Source organism: Heterodontus francisci, chromosome 3, assembly GCF_036365525.1.
Source record: "Heterodontus francisci isolate sHetFra1 chromosome 3, sHetFra1.hap1, whole genome shotgun sequence".
Taxonomy (NCBI): Eukaryota; Metazoa; Chordata; class Chondrichthyes; order Heterodontiformes; family Heterodontidae; genus Heterodontus; species Heterodontus francisci.
The window spans coordinates 30,364,667-30,386,824 of record NC_090373.1 but is presented as its reverse complement, the minus strand read 5'-3'; the positions used below and the strand labels follow the sequence as shown (position 1 = coordinate 30,386,824).

The following is a 22,158-nucleotide window of genomic DNA, read 5'->3' as shown; positions in this document are numbered from 1 at the left end:
CCTCAAGTGCATGCCAAAGTGTTTTTTTAAATGCAATGAGGGTTTCTGTCTCTACCACCCTTTCAGGCAGAGTGTTCCAGACCTCCACCACCCTCAATACCCCTCTAATCCTTCCACCAATTACTTTCAATCTATGCCTCTGGTTATTGACCTCTCTGGCAGTGGAAGTAGCTCCTTCCTATCCACTCTATCTAGACCCCTCCATAATTTTATACAATTCAATTAAATCTCCCCTCAGTCTCCTCTGTTCCAAAGAATACAAAAACCAGCCTATCTAATCTTCCTTTGTAGCCAAAATTGTCCCTTGCTGGCAACATCCTGGTGAATCTCCTCTATATACCCTCTAGTGTGATCACATCCTACCTGTAATGCAGTGAGTAGAACTGTATGGTGTACTCTAGCTGCAGTCTAACTAGTGTTTTGTACAGTTCTAACATAGCCTCCTTGCTCTTGTACTCTAGGCCTCGGCTAATGAAGGAAAGTATCCCGTATGCCGCCTTGTCCACCTTTATCCACGTCATACTGCCTTCATCCGTACACTGCAAGGTCCCTACCATTTATTTGTTTGTCCTCACAAATGCATTACCTCACACTCCTCCAGATTCAATTCCATTTGCCACTTCTCGCCTACCTGACCAGTCCATTGATATTTTCCTGCAGTCTACAGCTTTCTCCCTCGCTGTCAACGACACTAATTTTTGTATCATCTGCAAACTTCGTAATTGCTGGCCCTAAGTTTAAGTCTAAATCATTGATATATACCATGAACAGCAAGGGACCCAGTATTGAGCCCTGTGGCACCCCACTGGAAACAGCCTTCCAGTCATAAAAGCACCCATCGACCTTTGCTTCCTGCCATTAAACCAATTTTGGATCCAACTTGACACTTTCCTTTGGATCCCATGAACTTTTAGTTTACTGATTAGCTTGCTGTGTGTGACCTTGTTGCAAGCCTTGCTAAAATCCATGTAGACTACGCTAAGTGTGCTACCCTCAACGACCCTTGTTACCGTTCCAAAAAAATTGAATCAAGTTGGTCAGGCAAGACCTTCCCTAAATAAATCCATGCTGACTGTCCTTGTTCAATCCTTGCCTCCCAATGACGATTTATACTGCGTTTCAGAATTTTTTCCAATAATTTTCCCACTATCAAGATTAGGCTGACTGGCCTGTAATTACTCAAGCTATCCCTTCCCTTTTTAAACAACAGGGCAACCTTAGCAGTCGTCTAGTCATCTGGCACCACATCTATAGCCAGAGAGGATTGGAAAATGATGGTCAGAGCCTCCACTATTTCTTTCCTTGCTTTCCTTAACACCCTGAGATACATTTCAAGCATTCTAAACACTTCAGTATATCCTCCCTCACTATATTGATATTTATCCCATCCAATATTTCGCACTCCTCCTCCTGCTTAACTATAGTATCTGCTTTGTCCTTTTTTAGTGAAAATAGACACAAGTATTCATTAAGAACCGTGCCCACATCTTGGGCCTCCACATACAGGTTACCTTTTTGGTCTCTAATTGGCCTTAGTCTTTCCCTAGTTATCCTCTTGCTCTTTAGTTATTTATTTATAAAACATCTTTTGAGTTTTCCTTGATTCTACTTGCCAATATTATTTCATGCATCTCTTTGCTTTCCTGATTTACTTTTTAATTTCACACTTGGGCTTTCTGCAGTATTGAGCTCTTGATAACTGACATAAGCATTCTTTTTTGCCTTATCCTACCTACTCTTTACACTCTTTGACATCTGGGGTGTGGGACGGGTGGTTTAGATTTTTAACTCCCACCCTTTCTCTTTCAGGCAACATATTTGTTTTGAATTGTTTTTAGCTCCTCCTTTAATGCCTCCCACTGCTGTGACACAATTTATCTTCAAGTAATTGTTTCCAGTCCAATTTTGCCCAGTCACATCTCAGCTTAGTAAAATTGGTCTTTCCTCAATTTAAAACTTTTACCCGTGGTCTATCTTTGCCCTTTTCCATAATCACTCTAAATCTAACTGAATTATGATCACCACTGCTAAAATGCTCTCCCACTGATTCCCCTTCCACTGACCCAGATTCATTCCCTAAAACCAAGTCCAGAACTGTCACTTGTTGGGCTTGCTACGTAGTGGGTAAAGTTCTCCTGAATACGTTTTAAGAACTCTGTGCCCTCTGTACCTTTTACACTTAATTTATTCCAGTTACTATTAGGGTAGTTGAAATCCCCTATTCACTGCACTTTTGTTTCTGCACTTTCGAGCAATTTGCCTACATATTTACTCTTCTATCTTCCTCTGTTTGAGGGTCTCTAATGTATTCCCAGCAGTGTGATTGCCCCTTGTTTGTTCCTCAGTTCAACTTGTTCATTTGATGATCCTTCTAGCATATCATCCCTTCTTCCACTGTGATTGTTTCTTTAACCAGTATTACAAACCCACATTCCCTCCTTTTTCCCCACTATCTCTATCCCATCCGAAAAGCCTGTAACCAGGAATGCTTACCTGCCATTCCTACCCTTCCTTAAGCCACATTTGTAATGCTATGATATCATAATTCCAAGTGTCTATCTGTGCTCTCAACTCATCCGCCTTATTCACTGGACTACTTACATTGAAGTATATGCTGCTAATCACTGAACCACGCCTTTGTTTCCTTGACCTTGTATACTTGCTTACTTTTTCTTTCTGCCTCTATTTCCAGTTTTGTTTTTCTCACCTCTGAATCTACGCTTAGGTTCCCATCTCCCTGCCTGGCTAGTTTAAATCCTCCCCAACAGCATTAGCAAAGCTCCCCACCAACGGGGTTCCAGCCCCGTTGAGGTGCTACCCATCTGGCTTGTAAGGGTCCTACTTCTTCCAAAACCAGTCTTGATGCCCGAGGAAGCTAAAGCCCTCCCTCTTGCACCATCTCCCCAAACACACATTCAGTTGCATTATGCTCCTATTTCTGTACTCAAGAGCAGATGACGCTGGGAGTAATCTTGAGATTACTACTTTTTGAGGTCTTACTTTTTAATTCCTTTCCTGGCTCCCTGAAATCTGCTTGCAGGACCTCATCTCTGTTTCTGCCTATGTCATTGGTACCAATATGTACCATGATCTCTAGCTGTTTGTTTTCTCGCCCCCCCCCCCCCCTCAGAATGTTCTGTAGCCACTCAGTGACATCGTTGACCCTGACACCTGGGAGGCAGTATCTCATCCTGGAATCATGTCTGCAGCCGAAGAAATGCCTGTGTGCTCCCTACTGCTTTCCTGACCTCCTTCCTCCTCCCCCTTTGCACAGCTGAACCACCGATGGTACTGTGGACTTGGCTAGTCTGTATTTCCCAGAGGAACTGTCTCCCCTACCACTATTTTGAACTGCGTACCAGTTGGAGAATGAGATGCACTCCGGGAACCCTTGCACTACCTGCCTGGTCTTGCTTGACTGTCTGGCAGTAGCTCAGTCTCTCTTTGTACACTCTAAAGCTGCGGGGTGACCACATCCAGAAACATACTTTCCACATAGTTTTCAGCCTCACAGATGCACCACAGTGACCCTAGCTGCTGCTGCTTAAGCTCCAATACCTGGAGCTTGAGCTCCTCCAGCTGAAGACACTCCTGCATATGTGGTTGTACAGGACATGAGCAGTGTTCTGGAGTTCCCACATGGAAAAGGATGTGCATTCCACGGGACTGAAGTGCTCTGCCAGCCTCTCTTTATTAGGCTATTAATTAACTTAACATGAATGGCGAATACTGGGAATGTTTCACTGCTGGCAACATGTTTTTCCAGATTAGACACTAGCATTGGGTGGCCACCAGGTTGGAGTAAATTAAGATTGGTCTGATGGAAGTATACCTGAGATGGATGATATTCTGCCAGTGGCATCTTAGATGGGGTAACTTCTTCAAGCTAGCCAGTGATGGCCACATCCCTCAAATGAAAAAAAAAAAGCTACAGCTAACACATGGCCAAAAATTTCTGTCTGCTTTGAATTCTCCCACAAACGGAAACATGTTCCTCACGTTGACTGTGTCCAACCCATTCATAATTTTTTTTTAAAAATGAAAAGGTAATCAGACTTTTATTTCTACAGCGCCTTTCATGACCACTGGACATCCCAAAACAGTTTACAGCCAATTAAGTATTTTTGAAGTGTACTTACTTTTGTAATGTGGGAAACGCGGCAGCCATTTTGCAGACAGCAAGCTCACACAGACTGCAGTGTGATAATGGTCAGATAATCTATTTTTGTGATGTTGGTAAATATTAGTCTAGATAATGGGGCTAACACCTCAAAATAGTGCTGTGGGATCTTTTACATCCACCTTGGTTTAACATCTCATCCAAAAGACAGCATCTCAGACAATGCAGAACGCCATCCGTACTGTATTGTGTTAGCCTAGATTTTGTTTATGCTCAAGTCTATGAAGTGGACTTGAATCCACAACCTCCTGACTGAGAGGTGGCAGTGCTGAGCCACAGCTGACAAATCAATACTTTGGGATGGCCTTAAAGAAAAAGTCATGATATCCATAGTACTCTTTGAAAGACCAATCCATTTAGCCACAGATCCCTGCCCTATACATTTTCAGATGTTGTCCAATATATTTAAATCTAAATGTTCAGATGTACACTGATTACTATGTATTCTTTGTTTTAATAGGTTAATTTGAAGAGACCTTGCCCCTTCTGGTTTGATGATGGGCACTGCTCGATTAAGGACTGTCATGTAAAGCCTTGTTCTGAGGTAAAGTGTCTGGAGGTGTTTTACAGATGTTGCAGGATGAGGGAGGTCAATATTTTTAAATTAAATAGAAATTGTTGTGCAGGATTTAGATAAGGGAACACTTGCATCACAAATCTTAAGTAATACATACTTGTATATCAGCAGCGGTTGAAACATAGCAACAGGAGTCAACGATTTAGCCCCTTGAAGCTGTTCTGTTCAATGAGATTTACGTTTGCATGTGAATGTAGAAACATTTGCCAAATGTTACATGACAACCCCTTCCTCAAACCTCAAAAATCCCATTGTAATCTGTTACTCGCGGTAACATTTGTGCCAGGCAATGACTATCTCCAACAAGAGAGAATATAACCATCTCCCCTTGACATTCAACAGCATTACTATTGCTGAATCCCCACTATCACCATCCTGGGGGTTACCATTGACCAGAATCTGAACTGGACCAACCACATACATACTGTGGCTACAAGAGCAGGTCACAGACTGGGGATTTTGCAGCGAGTAACCACCTCCTGGCTGCCCAATACCTGTCCACCATCTACAAGGCACAAGTCAGGAATGTGATGGAATACTCTCCACCTGCCTGGATTAGTGTGGCTCCAACACACTTGGGAAGCTTGACACCATCCAGAACAAAGCAGCCCACTTGATCGGCATCCCATCCACCACCTTAAACATTCACTCCCTCCACCACTGACACACAGTAGCAGCAGTGTGTACCATCTACAAGATGCACTGCAGCAACTCACCAAGCTTCCTTCGACAGTACCTTCCAAATCTGCAACCTCTCCACTATATAAGTATAATCATCCCAATCTGAAGTGGAGTAAATGAGAGGTAACATTATCCTCCTGTCCAGCAAGATAAGTTTAAAACCTTCACCTTTTTTTTGTTGATGAAATGTTCCATAATTTCTTTTTGTTGCGAACATTCTGGAAACTGTTTCACATTATATTCAGGTGTTCTACTTTGAGGTGTGATTACTCCAAGTTTATTTAGAATGATTTTTTTTTTGATAGATGAATGAAAATTCTTTGCACTTAATCCAATACTTTGGGCATGTTCTGAAGGGACTTCTTGAAGTGCTAATTTCAATTTGAGCAATTATCTATTTTAATGCTCTCTTTTCACTTTTAGAGTGAGATTCCAATTGGAATTAAAGCAGCTAATTACAACAAAGTAAGTCGATAGCTGATGCAAATGTTTTATGTAAATATATTTTAATTAACTTTTGTGCCTGATCACTTATACGGAGGACTGATCATAGTACGTTAAGCATAAAGCAATGAGGAATAAATGATTAAAACTTTTAAGGTGACAAATGATCTGTAGATGCAAGCTTTTGCAAAAGTGCCAAAATAGCACTGAATACTCTAATCCCTGTATTTTTGCATTGAATGTTCTTAACCTAGACACATTTTTCAGTTTTTTACTGTATTTCTTGATTAAAAGAGCATATGGTTCAAATCAAAATGTGCATGTTTTTCTGAACCTTTCATATATTAGACTGATTCTAGTGTGTTTTCAGTTATTGCAGTAAATAGTCAATTTAGATTTCCTTCCAGATGTATAGTTAATTTACTAATTTTTTGTTGTGTGTGAGTATTCTGTGGAAGCAACTACAGTAGAAGATTTGCAAGACTGTGAGGAAGCAAATAAGCTTGGAGCTGTGAACAGCACATTGAGGTGAGACTAAACAGTTAATGATTTAGCCTGCTGCAGTTTTATTTGATGGTTTTTTTGGTATCTGAGATTATTTCTGGTTCTGGTTCTGATTCTAGTAGTGTTCTGTTAGTTTGCACCACCCCATTCCCCACTGCTATTGCTTCACTTCTTGAGTATTCCCTACATGTAACAATTAATCAAGACAATTTGGTAAATTCTGGTGATTTTGGAATATGTGTAGCCCACTGTTTTATGCAGCAGTATTATGCTCAAACATTAAGTTTGTAGATTTTTTTATTTGTGATCATTTTAGTTTAGTCTCAAACAAAACTTTCTAATAAATAGAGCATAAAGCATTTTTTTCAACAATTGGAAAGCATGATGCTACCAAGGAAACACATGATGCTGAACTCCTAAAACTAGCTTCTGTGCTGTGTTCACTGTTACTATATTTTACTGCTGAACAACCCCAAGCTTTTACTGGCATTTAAAAAATCTTGAAGCAAATTATACTTCCAAATCTACATTGGGATGTCAGAAACCTGCTTTATTTCAGCAGAAATCAATATCGCGATATGTCTGTTTAATACTTTAAAGTTACATAGCTCTGCATTTACAAATTTCACTGATCTTCATCTTAATCGTGAATGTTGGAGTCGAGGAAAAGCTTTTCTTGAAATAGCATTTTCCACACATCACTACTGCCTACTATGATTTTGGCGTTTGTGAACAATGCTAAATGACTTTGAGCTTGTGGAAAGTAGATTGGAGCATTGAGGAAAATGCAGTCTCTGCAGAATGTGCTCATACTTATTTGTTGGAAAGAAACCTGAAAGTATCATCTAGTTTTCTTTTTTCCTTTTCCCCCTCTCTCCCTCTGTACATATGTGCACAAATGCTCGTTCTTTTCTCCCTCGCTCTACCCACTTTCCATCTTCCCCTCTCCATCCCATGCTCTCTGTTTTCACTCTTCCCATCCCTATATCAAATGAATAAATAGGGGAGTGTATTGTTGTTTAATAACTTCCTGTTCTGTTAGTTATTTGTATATTTTTATAACTTTGCATTGAAATTTTACTGCAGTAACTGGATTATTCATTCCAGAATCTCTACTCTTCAGTTACTACCTCCAGTATGCTGTGACTTATATCAATATAGGCTATTAAAATATCTCTCAGAAGATGCATACTGCCTGCCCACAAATCATACTTTATCAAGGTTTTTGGTCATACTTTGGTGGCAATGTTTCCTATTCAATTATTCTGTCAACTATCACAAGGTAGTTTGGTCATTTAGGTAGCTCTATGGAGTGAAGTTCTAAAGTTTACTTTTCCAACTGTGTTGCTATCTTGAATATTTAAAAAAAATGTATTCATCAACTGACTCTGCAAAGTCAGAGGCAATTTACTAGCATTATATGTGTTTTGTGTGTGCGCACGTGTATATAAGTGGTATATTATAATGTTGGCTTGGTTGATGTGTTGGTATTCCTGTACCAAATCACTTTTTTTTTTGTCCTCAGTAACCAAACAAAAGAAGCTTTCATTGATTGGGCAAGATATGATGATGCACAAGACCATTTTTGTGAACTTGATGGTAAGGATCTTGTGAACTTGTGCAGTATTTGCATCTAACTGTTCCAAAATATTTTAACTATATTTAACGGCTAAATTAAGTTTAAGCAAAAACACTACAAATTCTCAATGATCAGTGGTTTAAAAAAAAAACTGCCCCTGATTTGTTTGGAAGGTAACCAATTGCAGAGATGATCAATGTTGATCACCAGCACGAGCAGCAGGATGGTGTGATTCCAGCGTGACACGTTTACATGTGCAATTTCCATTCTAAGTGTGGATATAGGCATAGATAATGGCAATGCATAAAAATAAAGACATTAATGTATGATTTTTAAACTGGGAACTGAATTATGTTTGCACACCCTGGTCCAATTATTCCTCACCCTCTAAGCAGACTTACCAGAAGATGACACCGATTTCCCCATGAACAATGTAGAGACTGACGAGCAATTATTTTAAATGTGTTTGTGTATTGTGTTTTTCCATTTGTATTCTCTATTTTAAACAGATCCTCTATTAACTACCTAAGTGTTTTGTTATGAATAACTTGTCAGAAGGAACTGACATGGAGTTAGTTAGCATCTGCAGTTGACAGTAGCTGAATTAGCATCAGTAGAGACTGACATTAATCCAGATGCTTCATTTCAACAGTGGACATGTTAAGTCAGTTCTCTCTCAAGCTCATTATCTTCTACAGACCTGATGTCATTCCTACCATGATTCCCATTTTAACAGGGTACTTAATGGTAAGGCTCTGCTCTCAGTTATATTTTTCAGTTTGACTTTCACAGAAACAAGATCAAAACTTTGGAAGTGCAGGTAGAAAGTGTCATAAAGGTGCTTCCATTACTAATCTTTTTTTGAGGACTCGTGTTTAAGAGATTGTGGAAATTGGTTCATTTGAAAGACTGAAGGGATTCCATAGATGCTGGACTTTTTTTTTAAAAAGGGTGACTGGAAGGACACTTTGGATTTTTTTTAAAAAACCTTTACCAGAAGGGGCAATGAAGGCTAAATAAACTTAAGGAGCCTTGCTAGCTATTGCAGTTGTTTAGAGAAGTCACATGTCTAGGTTTATGGTGGTCAGGAGATTTGGGCTTTCTGACTTGGGGTGTGGACTGTTTTGAATGTCAGTTTGGATTTCATCCTGCTGAGAGAAGCACCCAGATCATCTTGTGCTACCTCTTTGAGAAACCCTGAGAATCCAGTGTGAGAAATAGAGAAACTGATGCCGCATTTCTTCTGAAAAGCCTGCCAGACTAATCCTCGGCGTCACCTGAAGAGAACTGCTCCAAAAAGATCCCAGTGTCTACATGTATCTGGAGGCCAGACCAAAGGGCCAGCTGGGAACATTCCATATCTTATCCTTTCTCTTCAAGAATTGACAAGTATTTGGCCAAAGTATTTTTTGTCTTTTAAAGTTAACCTCTGCAGAGAAAACTTGATTTTTTCTTTAACCTGTGTGTGTGTTGGGTTATTTTAGAAGGGTATATATTTATACTTTCATATTTCAAACTGTTAAAGCTTTGCATCTTTATTGAATAAGTCTTGTTTTATAATTTTTTTGTTTCTTAAAGAAACCTGGTTGGTGGATTTTATTCTGAAACTAAAATAGATCAAGTATATAATTGGCCATATCAGTAACTGGGTAAAACATTTATAGATATGTTGTGACCCATGGAGAAGTGGAACGAGAGAAAGACAGTGCACTCGTCCAGCCTCGGTCGTAAAAAAAAAAGGCGTAAAAGGACAAATGGATTGTGGATGTATTGTATAGAAGTGTTGAATGCAAAGGTTTTGTTGGATTTGTCTCATTGGTTATGCCATGTTGGGGTACTCTGCAGTTCTAGGAACTCAATTATAGGAAGGATGTTAGAGCCATGGAAAGGATACAGTGACTAGTAGAATTATATCAAGAATGAGCTGTTAGAGGCTTGAAAAATTATTTTCTATTCGCTCATGGGATGTGGGCAGCACTGGCTAGGCCAGCATTCATTGCACATCCCTAATTGCCCTTGAGAAGGTGGTGGTGAGCTGCCTTCTTGAACCGCTGCAGTCCTTGGGGTGTAGGTACACCCACAGTGCTGTTAGGAAGGGAGTTCCAGGATTTTGACCCAGCGTCAGTGAAAGAGCAGTGATAAAGTTTCAAATCAGGATAGTGTGTGGCTTGGAGGGGAAGTTGCAGGTGATGATGTTCCCATGCATCTGCTGCCCTTGTCCTCCTAGGTGGTAGAGATCGCAGGTTTGGAAGGTGCTGTCTAAGGATCCTTGGTGAGTTGCTGCAGTGCATCTTGTAGATGATACACAGTGCTGCCACTGTGCGTTGGTGGTGAAGGGAGTGAATGTTGAAGGTGATGGATGGGGTGCCAATCAAGTGGGCTGCTTTGTCCTGGACAGTGTCGAGCTTCTCAAGTGTTGTTGGAGCTGTAGCCATCCAGGCAAGTGGAGAGTATTCCGTCACACGGCTGACTTGTGCCTTGTAGATGTGGTGGACAAGCATTGGAGAGTCAGGAGGTGAGTTACTCGCCGCAGAATTCCCAGCTTCTGACCTACTCTTGTAGCCATAGTATTTATGTGGCTGGTGCAATTCAGTTTCTGGTCAATGGTAACCCTCAGGATGGTGATAGTGGGGGATTCAGTAATGGTAATGCCATTGAACATTAAGGGAAGATGGTTAGATTCTCTCTTCTTTGAGATGGTCATTGCCTGGTCAAACAAAAACAAGCAAATTGCGTCTTTATCAGTGAACACGAAGGTTAAAGGAGATCTGATGTGGGTTTTCAAAATTGTGACTGGTTCGGAAAGGGTAAATAGTGAAAAATTGTTAGACAAATTAATAACCGGAGGCATTTAGTACTCAGGGTTAGTACTAACGGATTAGAGGGGAAATTTTAAAAACACTTGTTTCCACACAGGGTTATTAAAACAAGAACACTAGTGAGACAGGCGCTAACGGTTTAAAAGGGAATTCGATAGTAATTCAAATTAAGAATATAAAGGATACAGGGAACTGGAATTAGATTAGATGCTGCTGTTGAAGAGCCAGCGCAATGCAGCTGCACGTGTCATAATGACAGCTTGTGCTGTAACTTCTGTGATTCGGTTAGATTTAAACAAAACCGCTTTCACATAAACACCAGAAGATTTAATTGAAAATTCATTGAATTATGCAGTTTCATTTTTGAGTATTTATCAGTCTTGAAGTATATAAACAAAAATAAATTTTCTTTAAATCAAATTTTATGATATAGTGTCAAATTATATAGGGCTGAGATGGGTAGATTGTATTGCTAATACAGATCAGGCTGTTTTACTCATGAACGGAATGTGGACATTGCTGAAATGTTGTAATTGCTCTTGAAAAGGTGATGGTGAATAATCTTTCCTCTAACCTGTGTGGCTGCGCAGCAACCCAAAAATCTCCATGCAGGCCAGACACACGTCGGCACCTTTAAATCACCATGTGTGCGTGGCTATGCTATAGAAGGTAAAGGGGCCACGCACAAAGAAATTGCCTGCGCTCAAAAAAAAACAAAAAAAAAAGGAGTCAACATTGGTGGTGAGCCACCTTGAACCGCTGCAGTCCATGTGGTGAACAGTGCTGTTAGATTGGGAGTTGCAGGGTATTGGCCTAGCATTAATGAAGGAATGACATTATATTTACAAGTTAGGATGGTGTGAGACTTGGAGGGGAACTTGGAGGTGATGGTGTTGCCATGAGCTTGCTGCCTTTGCCATTCTAGGTGGTAAAGGGCACGGTTTTGGGAGGTGCAGTTGATGAAGCCTTGGCGAGTTGCTGCAGTGCATCTTGTAAATGGTACACTTTGAAGCCATGGTGTGCTATTGGTGGAGGGTGTGGATGTTTGAGGTGGTGGATGCTTCGTCTTGGATGGTGCCAAGCTTCTTGAATATTGTGGAGCTGCATTTACCCAGGATGTGGAGAGCATTCTTATGCCACTTCTGATTTATGCCTTGCAGATGGTGTAAAGGCTTTGGGGAGTTCAAAGGTGAGTCACTCGCCACTTCAGAATACCCTGATCTGCTCTTGTGGCCATTGCATTTGTCACTGGTCCAGTTAAATTTCTTGTCATTGTTGCCCTCCCAGGATGTTGATGGGAAATTTGACAATGGTAATGCCATTGAATGTTGAAGAGAGGTGGTCAGACACTCTCTTTGGAGATAGCTATTGCCTGGCACTTGCCACTTCTCAGCCCAAGCCTGAATATTGTTCAAGTCGTGCTGCATGCGGATATGAACTGCTCATTAATCTGGAGTTGTGAAATGAATTGTACACTGTGAATCATCCTATTTAAAGTACATAAAGTGAAACCAGAAATGATGGAAATGCATAGTAAGGTCAACATCTGTAAAGAGAAAAGACTCGTTTTGATGTTTTGGGTATGTTCCTTTCAATTAAATTGAACTTTAAAAGATGAGCAGGCAATTTTAGTGCAGCTGGAAGTGATCTAGTATACTGTATTGCGCTGTACACTGGGGAAAGCAAACACAGATTAGGTGACTGTGTTACTCTTCTATCTGTAGGCACTCTGACCTCTCTGTGACTGGCCATTTTAATTCCCTGTTCCTTTCACACACTTCTTCTCCTCTGTCTTTTGGCGTCCTACGCTGTATCAATTGAACTCAACACAAGTTCAGCAACAGTATTTCATTCTTTTACTGGACACCCTACACTCTAAGCACTGACTTTAGTAACTTTAGACTTTGGCTGTGTTGCACTGTTTTCATTTCAGTGGGGTGGGTCTGTCTGTTTGGGACCCAGCAAGGGGAGGCAGAGACTCTTTATCAGAGTACAGTGCAGGCAGGAGGTCTGGGCCTGTGATGAGAACCTATTCTTTCAGTCTTCAGACCTGGCAGACCCACTGTGTTTTCTCAGCTTTGTCTATTTAAATTCCTCTTCTGCTTTTGCAGCTTTCTTACTCCTCTTCTTGCTGCCTACCTACTCCCACATTTTCCCATGGCCCTTTCGTGCTTTTGATTACTTGCACATTCTTTTGACTTTCCACATTGTTTCACTTGTCTTTTATAAGCAGTTTTTAAGTCATTCAACATATTTAACTTCCTTGCTGGGATTTGCGTTTCTGCTGATTCACTTTTTTCTCTCTTTACAAAATTTGAAAGTTGTCTTCAGTTGGGATGAAGGGTAACTCCCTCCCGAAATATCAAAAACCTGTCTGTCTTCACAGATGCCGACTCACCTGATGTTTCGTTTTATTTGTAAATAAACTAGAGATTTATTTCCTGAAAGTGATAATTAATCTCTCCCTGCAGATGAGTTGTCACCTGATGCAGAATATGTGGATCTCCTCCTGAATCCAGAGCGTTACACTGGATACAGGGGATCATCAGCTTGGAGGGTGTGGAACAGCATCTATGAAGAGAACTGCTTTAAGTACTTCCTTTTTAATTTCCTCTACATTGTACTCCTTGAAGCTCCTTTCTGTTTCCTCTTGGTGGGGGTGGTGATCATGTTGGGGTTAGAATTACCACTGATAAAAACTCAAAATATATGCACATATTTTATCTTTAAAATTATGTTTGCGGACTCTTCACTATCATTTTTTAATTTTCACTTGTGATCAGTGGACATTGAATCATCCCAGCTGTTGAGGCTTTGTAGTGGCCTTACTCAAAATTCTCAACCTTTGTGTTGATAGTGACAACCACATTTTGGATCTTCAAGTTGATTATAAATCCCTGCTTCATTCACCCTTCATATCATGTGCATGCGTGTGCTTTTGTGCGTGTATTTTTTCTGTTTGCATCTCCAATTTCCAGCATCCACAGTAATTTTTTTTCTGCTTTTTGTCCAAGTTGTATATAGTCTCTTTACTCAACATAGGGTTTTTCAGGTGCTATTATTTGATTCTTAATTGATTTGTTGGATTTAGTAGCCAGTGCATTTAATTGATTCAGATGGCTGATTTTCAAGTTGTAAAATTTATGCCAATTTATCCTGCTGTAATTCACCACCTTTGGTGGTGAATAATTGAATTGTCTCAGTCCAGTTTGCTTTCAGAACACAAGCTCACCAGTTCCATGTCTGAAGGAGAGTTGAATACAATTGTAGCTTAAAGTTTCCATCATAGATTGTTTACCATTTGGCTCTGAATCTCATTTTCAATAAACCTGTATGATTTTTGTTCTTATCTGCACAGTGAGGGAGTGTCGTGCATTAATAATTGACACGTTTTATTGTGCTTGGTGTGCAGATGAGGCAGCTTGAAGACTGTCTCAAGTTTTTGTCTAAAGTGGTCTCAGTTTCATTTTGTTTTGAATTTTAAATGCCTAAGTTTTACCTGCTACTACCTGTTTTGTCTATTGGCACACTTAAGAGTCATATGTGACATAGCAGAAGGCCGTTCAGCCCATTGAGTCTTTGGTGCTCTGCAGAACAATCTAGTCAGTCTCACGCTTGATCCCTGTAGCACTGCAAGTTTATTTCTTTCAAGTGCCCATCCAATTTCCTTTTGAAATTATTGTCTCGGCTTCCACCACCCTTGTGGGCAGCGAGTTCTAGGTTATTACCACTCGCTGCATAAAATAGTTCTTCCGAACATTCACTCGCATCTGTTACCCAAGACCTTCAATCTGTGTCCGCTCGTCCTTGTACCATCAGTTAATGCGAACGGTTTTTCCTGGTCTTAACTTATCTAAGCTTGTTATAATCTTGCACACCTTTATCAAATCTCCCCTCAATATCCTTTGCCCCAGGGAGCAACCTAATCTTGTAACTAAAATCTCCATTCCAGAAACTATTCTGGTAAATCTCCTGTGCACCCTCTCAAGGACCCTCCCATCCTTCCTAAAGTGCAGTGACTAGAACTGGATGCAATACTCTAGTTGGGCCTAACCAGAGCTTTATAAAGGTTCAGCCTAACGTCCCTGCTTTCGTACTCTGTGCCTCTGTTTATGAAGCACAAGAATCCATATGCTTTACTAATCACTCTCTCAATATGTCCTGTCACCTTCAAAGATCGATGTACCTACACCCCCAGGTTCCTCTGTTCCTACACACTCTTTAGTAGTCTATATTGCCTCACCCTGTCCCTTCTGCCAAAATACATCACCTCGCGCTTGTCAGTATTAAATTCGATCTGCCACTTGTCTGCCCATTCTACTAGCCTATCTTATGTCTTGTTGCAGACAGTTCGTATCGCCCTCACTGTTTGTCACTTCTCCAACTTTGGTATCATCGCCAAATTTTGAAATTCTACTCTGTATTCCAAGATCCAAGTCATTCAAATATATCAAAAAAAGCCATGGTCCTAGCACTGACCCTTGGGGAACACCACTGTCTACCATCCTGCAATCTGAAAAAAACAACCATTTGACATGACTCACTCTTTTCTGTCCTTAAGCCAATTTTCTTTTCTATCCAATTGGACACTGACCCTCCTATTCCATGAGCCTCAAAATCCATATAGACAACGTGCACCTGGTATCTCCCCTCCCACTTCCTTTGGCACCCTGGGATGCAAGCCATCTGAACCAGGTGACTTACCTACCCTAAGCCTTCCATATAAGACAGGAACAAGGGTGTTTGATTCTCTTAACATGTTTCATTTAGTAATCAAATGGGAATTAGGTTTCTGTTAACCTACAAGTTTTCCCAAAACCTTCTGACCATGGTTGCTTAGCCTACTTCTGTGCTCTAGATAAATTGGTAACCCATCTCTTCCATTGTAGTACTTTGAATTTCATTTGTTAAATTAAGGAGCTAATTGATGTCATATTACTGAAACTTTATTAGGATGAATAGGGAACAAATTTACAGGGCTTTGTATGCTTTAGGAAGGAAGGAGTGTGGTGAGAGTTTTTATCAGGAAAGGTTTATACACTGGAAGGAAATTTAGTGCAGTATCTGGTTTGTTCTGGAAGATGGGAAAGTGTTTGTAGTACAAATATGCTTCAGGCCTCCAGGAATTAAAACTGAGGAAATCAAAGTGCTGCTGTCAAAGGTAAAGATTGGAGGAAGGCCTTGGTTGTAATCATGGAAGATTTTAGTTTTCATGACATGTCCCTTCTAAATTTCAATTTGCATGCACAAGGGAATTTATTGAAGTATTTAAAGAATATTTTCTGAGGTGAACAAACTCACAATGGGGAAGCTAAATTCAGATTTGGTGCTAACTAGTAAGGAAGTACTAAGCCAAGTTAAAGTAAGGGGAGCATGTGGAGTTAAGGCCAGAGTTAGAGGAACACAGTTTTTGGAGAGGTGCAGGGATGGTAGAGGTTACAGAGTGGGGAGGGGCATAAATATGAAGGGATTTAAACCAGCTTATAAGAATTTTAACTTGGAGGACTGCAAACCAGCAACCACGGACTGATGGATGAGTGAGACTTGGTGCAGAGTAGGATACTGGCAGCAGAGTTTTGGATGAGCTGAAGATTATGGAGAATGGGAGGCCAGCCACAAGAGCATTGGAGTAACATCTGAAATGTGACTAATGGGCAGTGTGTGCATGAATTTTTTTTTATTAAATGTGCATTTGTACAGTATCTTATGTCAAAACATCTCTGCTTCACAAAGCTACCTTTTGGAATACTTTCTGACGAAAGGTCATCAACTTGTGACGTTAACTCTGTTTCTCTGACCACAGATGCTGCCTAACTCGAATATTTTCTGCATTTTTGCTTTAATTTCAGATTTCAAGTATCTGTAGTATTTTGTCTTTTCATTACCTTTGTAATTTGGTGACTGGTATGAAGGCACATGAAGTGGCTATTTCCATCATTCTTGCCTTACAAACAGCTGTGACATGAATGACCCATTAATTTTTTGTATTTTGAAGGAGGAACGTTGGTCAGGGTACTGGGAGAACCTGCCTCCTACTCTCAATAGTATCTTGACACCGACCTGAATCTGCAGAGGGTAGCCAAATTCGATTAGGACAAAACAAAGCCTGAGATTCTATCTATGACCACTGAAGAACATTGTGTCCCAAAATGTTACTGCATTGTTGAAACCCAGTCTAATAAGTAACTAATAAAAGTAAACTTGAAATATCGTTTGCAGGCCTCGTTCTGTATATCGCCCTCTGAATCCACTCGCACCTAGCAGAGGTAAGTTCATGTACAAAACCTGTTGCAACTCTTATTTGCAAGCTCGCCAGTGACTTTGTTTCAGACAGAACAAAAGTTTTTTTTAATTTCTTGTCGAGCTATATTTATTGCTCGTCTCTAGCTGCCTCGAAGTTGATGGTGGCCCTTATTTGGGTAGAACAAGTGGCTGATTTGAAAATCATGGGCACAATGCTCTCAATTTTCTGTCCGTTTGACATCAATAAATGGAAAACTACAAACAATTCACCTACAATTTTCCAATAAGTGAATTCCCAATATTCCCTCTACTGGCAGTGGAGGCATTAAGAAGAGGCTGTATATTTTCAGAGATGAAGTGGCAAACTCTGGCCACCTTGAGATATTTTGCTACATTAAAGGTACTCTATAAATGCAAGTTGTCGTTATCCCAGGTACCTTAAAGTGCCTCCTAAAATTCAGCTCACGAGCAGCATTAACGGGAGTTTTACCTGCTTATGGTCTTGTCTGAAGAGGAATGAATAACATGAAAAAAAGTTAAAGGTGATAACCATGTAGTAAAATAAGTTGTTTTTTTTAAAATGGAAGTAGGCATAGAAAACAATTGCATTTACATAATTTATCTCAGTTGTCTCCGTGCATCATTTCATATCTACTGATTTACTTTGTAGTGCATTGTTTAGGTAAACATGGCAGCCATTTTTCACACTCTGAGGTCCCACAAAAAACAATGAGATGATTGACCAGCTAATCTATTTTCAGTGATCTCGAGGGACGAATGTTGACCACAAGACTGGGAAAAACTCCCTTTTCCTTAAATAGTGCCATGGGATTTTTATTGTCCACCTGAATTACTGGAACAGGTAGACAGGCCTTGGTTTAATGGCCCCTGTAACATTGTAGCACATATTCAGTGCTGCACTGGAAGGTCAATCTAGATTATATACTGAAGTCATGAAACATAGAAAAATGGGAGCAGGAGTAGGCCATTCGGCCCTTCAAGCCTGCACCGCCATTCAATACGATCATGGCTGATCATCCAAACTCAGTACCTTATTCACGGTTGCTCCCTGTATCCCTTGATCCCTTTAGCCCTAAGAACTATATCTAACTCTTTCTTAAATATATTTAATGATTTGGCCTCAACTGCTTTCCGTGGTACAGAATTCCACAGGTTCACCACTCTCTGGGTGAAGAAATCCCTCCTCATCTCAGTCCTAAATGGCTGACCCCTTAAACTTCGACTGTGACCCCTGGTCCTGGACTCCCCCGCCATCAGGAACATCCTTCCTGCATCTAGTCTGACCAGTCCTGTTAGAATTTTGTAGGTTTCTATGAGGTCCCCTCTCATTCATTCTTCTAAACTCTAGCGAATACAAGCTTAATCGACCCAATCTCTCTTCGTACGTCAGTCCTGTCATCCCAGGAATCAGTCTGGTGAACCTTTGTTGCACTCCCTCCATAGCAAGAACATCCTTCCTCAGATAAGGAGACCAAAACAGCACACAATTCTCCAGATGTGGTCTCTCCAAGGCCTTGTATAATTGCAACAAGACATCCTTGCTCCTGTACTCGAGTCCTCTCGCTATAAAGGCCAACATACCATTTGCCGCCTTAACTGCCTGCTGCACCTGCATGCTTACTTTCAGCGACTGGTGCACAAGGACAAAAGTCCAGGAGCAAACGGACACTCTGTGTCCAAACTCTCTGTGGCTAGTTCAAAAGACCCTGGAGCAGCCAGTTAGTCATGTGACCAGCTGGTCTAACCAGTCCTGGATTGTGTCATCTTAGCAGTCTCTGGAATGCTCCTCTTGCACACAATACATCGTGATCAAGGTTCATTGTGGGTTGAATGTGTCAGAGAATGGTCCTTTTTCCTTCCGATCACTGCCTGTTAATATGCAAATGTCTGTTCCAGCCACGGCTGATCTGTTTAACAAGTCAATTTCTCACTCCAGCAAAAGTGTAAAATCAATGTTCATGACAAAATTAATGTGGCTCATTCTTGGCAGGTGGTGGCGTAGCATGACACAATAAAGCTTCAAACAAATTGTAAACAGCTGCAAAATGCATATGCTTATTTTGTAATAGTTTGTGCAAAAGTAGGTAACTGGAAATATAACTAGTAGTAAATTAGCGTCTCCAGCTAATGATTAATTGTCTGTATTAAATGTACTGGTACAACCAGCACAGTTGTACCAATGACTGTAATGCAACTTACCTTCAAAATAACAGTAGAGAGTACTGTACTGGTCGGAAGCAGTATTATAGCTCTTTAAAAAATTCTGTTAAAAATAGTTCAATTTGGCTGCTCAACTTGTATGTGCATATTTCCAATCTTAAAATCCTTTTGTAAACTTATACATTTCAGTAGTTTACTCAGCAATATAATCCTTGCAATAATCTGATTTAGTCTGGAAAACAAATCCATCTGTAACATTTGAAATTTTTACCAGAAAAGCAGTAGCAATTCTCCCTATTTCTGCAGTGTTGGATGATTTATGTAGTTGGTAGATTTCTCGTTTTATTTAAAGATTCCAGAAAATTCACGTCTGACAAACACTGACCAGAGTACTGAGTTACACAAATTGACCCACAAGTATTTTGCAACCAAGCTGAAGTCTAAACATATTCTTTAGTGAGAATTCTGCTCAGTTTTCACAGCAGGCACTGAAATATGACCTGAAGTGAGGCTGAAGCCCATAGCCTTCTAACCACATATACCAACTAAGCCAGTCTAACTCAGTACATATACACAAAGTTAAGGACAATATCTGCTTTTTTTTATATATTGATTTACTTCTTGTAACTATTAATGTACTAATTGACCTGATTTTAAAAAAAAACTAATTTTGTCTTTTCAGGGAACGACGATGGTAAGAGCAGGCGAGATGGATACAAATATGTATGAACTAAGTTATTGATACAATATACTTCTGCACTTAGGCTTGCAATTTAAACCACTTTTTTCCGACATTTTTTTTTAAAGGTGTATTTATTTAATGGTGGGTAAAATTATTTGCCCAAGGGAGTTTTAATCGGATAAATGATTCAGAATTCACTTTTCTTAGTGTACTGAAATGAAGCATTTGTTAACCTGTAAATATTATATTTCCTTTAGACATTTAAAATTAATTTCCTTTGCATTTTTTTTTTAAATGCAATGTGAAAGGAGTTTCACAGTGATGGAACTTAATTATACTTGTTAGTTTTGCTTAGAATGTACTGAGCAATAAGATGTATTTTTAAATAAAAGTTGCTCTCAACTCTAGTAAAGACTTTCTGCACTGGAGCAAGGAATTTATTCAAGAGATTTGTTTTTATATTTGTGTGTACTGACTGATGTGCAGTACTGCAATATTGATGAAACAAATGTGCTTATTTTGTACCCTCAACAGCTTTCAAAGGAAAAGTGTAGATTTGTCTTCCAGGATTTCCCTGATGTCTTGAGTAAATTCTCCAACTGGTGTTTTTTAAAAAGCTGTACAGTCCAGGAAAATCACCAGTTTGATCACTGAATTGTGTTAAGTTAGCAAACCTCAGCTAGGTGGCTGTGATGATGTGACAGTCCATCTCAGTGTCTCTGATTTAAGAAGTGGAAAATTCGGATTCCTACTATTGGCTCTTGTTGGAAGATACATGCACATTCAGTGAGAAGAGCTTTAAACTCAGTTGTGATGTCCCAGAGCATCAGACAGCCTGCCAGCATTTTCTGTCTTGGCTTACACACGACCATGACCTTTTTGGTAAAGTTTCAAGGAGCTGCTGGTGCGGTTGACGCAAACTCCAGTGTGAGTTTGCACCTTCGGAAAAGGAGGGGAAACAATGGGTAGAATAATTGTGTTGGGGTTAGTTTTGTTGAATGTGGCAGGATGAATTTCATGTTTTTTTCCATAAATAGTGATTTATTTTTATATCCACAGGCGAGTCCTTCTACAAGTGGTTGGAAGGTAATAACAGAATACGTGTATGAAATGTTTTAAAAATCCAGGTTAAAGCAATCTGGATCAACCTAATTGAGCTGTTTGAGCAGAAAGATAGAAATGTAAATAAAGAAATGCAGCCAACCTTTTTGAGCAGTTTCCTAATCCACCAAATCCAGCACTGTACTTTCATGGTTCAGTAGGTGCTCAAATGTGACAGCAAACCATATCTTTTATAATCGTGAATTTTTAATGTATTGGAACAGGTGACTGAGACTAGAACAAATTACATTCTGTTAATCATTACATGTTCAAGGGCTTTGTTGATGGGTTCTGTTCAAAATAAATTTCATGTGGTTCAGTGCTGCTTGTTAAAGTCACTGGGACTTTACAATAGACTAGATGTAGCAAGGCTGCAATGAATCCGCATAGGGGCTTTGCAGTTTGTGTAGGACCCTCATATTTTCTGAATTATTTTGAGATGGTCAGTGTCTTAATATTTATATCCAGAAGGGATCCAAAGCTATAGAGTTTAAACCTCTACACAAATATCTATGAAGAATTTAAAATCTTGTCACCATTAGGTATCACCTTGAACTTATGAGTAAACATTGATATCTACTCTTTTTGAACATCAATAATAATCTTGAAAAACAATTCATAATGTAAAGTTTTCTATTTATCAAATAAATGCCATTAACCATGAGGTTTCAGCATTAGCTTTTGGTAGTCTGCAATGAGTGAGACAATGTCTCCCTAGTTAAAATTCCCTTGCCTTTATTGAAGAATGCAAGCACCTAATTTATCATTCAAATAGGACCAAAAAAACTAAGTTTGGTCATGATTATTTGTCAAAGCCACAATGGAAACTTTCTAATAGAAACATAGAAAATAGGAGCAGGAGTAGGCCATTTGGCCCCTTGAGCCTGCTCCGCCATTCATTATGATCATGGCTGATCATCCAACTCAGTAACCTGTTCCCGCTTTCTCGCCATATCCTTTGATCCCTTTTGCCCCAAGAGCTATATTAACTCCTTCTTGAAAACATACAATGTTTTGGCCTCAACTGCTTTCTTTGGTGGCGAATTCCACAGGCTCACCACTCTCTGGCTGAAGAGATTTCTCCTCATCTCAGTCCTTAAAGGTTTACCCCGTATCCTTAGACTATGACCCCTGGTTCTGGACTCCTCCACCATCGGGAACATCCTT

General features: G+C 39.9%; 1 protein-coding gene across 2 annotated transcripts in view; it reads left to right on the top strand.

Moving 5' to 3' along the window:
- ero1b (endoplasmic reticulum oxidoreductase 1 beta) overlaps positions 1-22,158 on the top strand; it is a 111,859-nt gene that overhangs the window by 31,781 nt on the left and 57,920 nt on the right. For both annotated transcript variants that reach the window (XM_068020769.1, XM_068020776.1), the window contains exons 3-10: positions 4,641-4,724; positions 5,862-5,903; positions 6,328-6,410; positions 7,912-7,985; positions 13,256-13,376; positions 17,004-17,050; positions 19,891-19,902; positions 20,950-20,976. In XM_068020769.1, the coding sequence (XP_067876870.1) occupies positions 4,641-4,724; positions 5,862-5,903; positions 6,328-6,410; positions 7,912-7,985; positions 13,256-13,376; positions 17,004-17,050; positions 19,891-19,902; positions 20,950-20,976 (490 nt within the window). The remainder of the gene's footprint in view (positions 1-4,640; positions 4,725-5,861; positions 5,904-6,327; positions 6,411-7,911; positions 7,986-13,255; positions 13,377-17,003; positions 17,051-19,890; positions 19,903-20,949; positions 20,977-22,158) is intronic.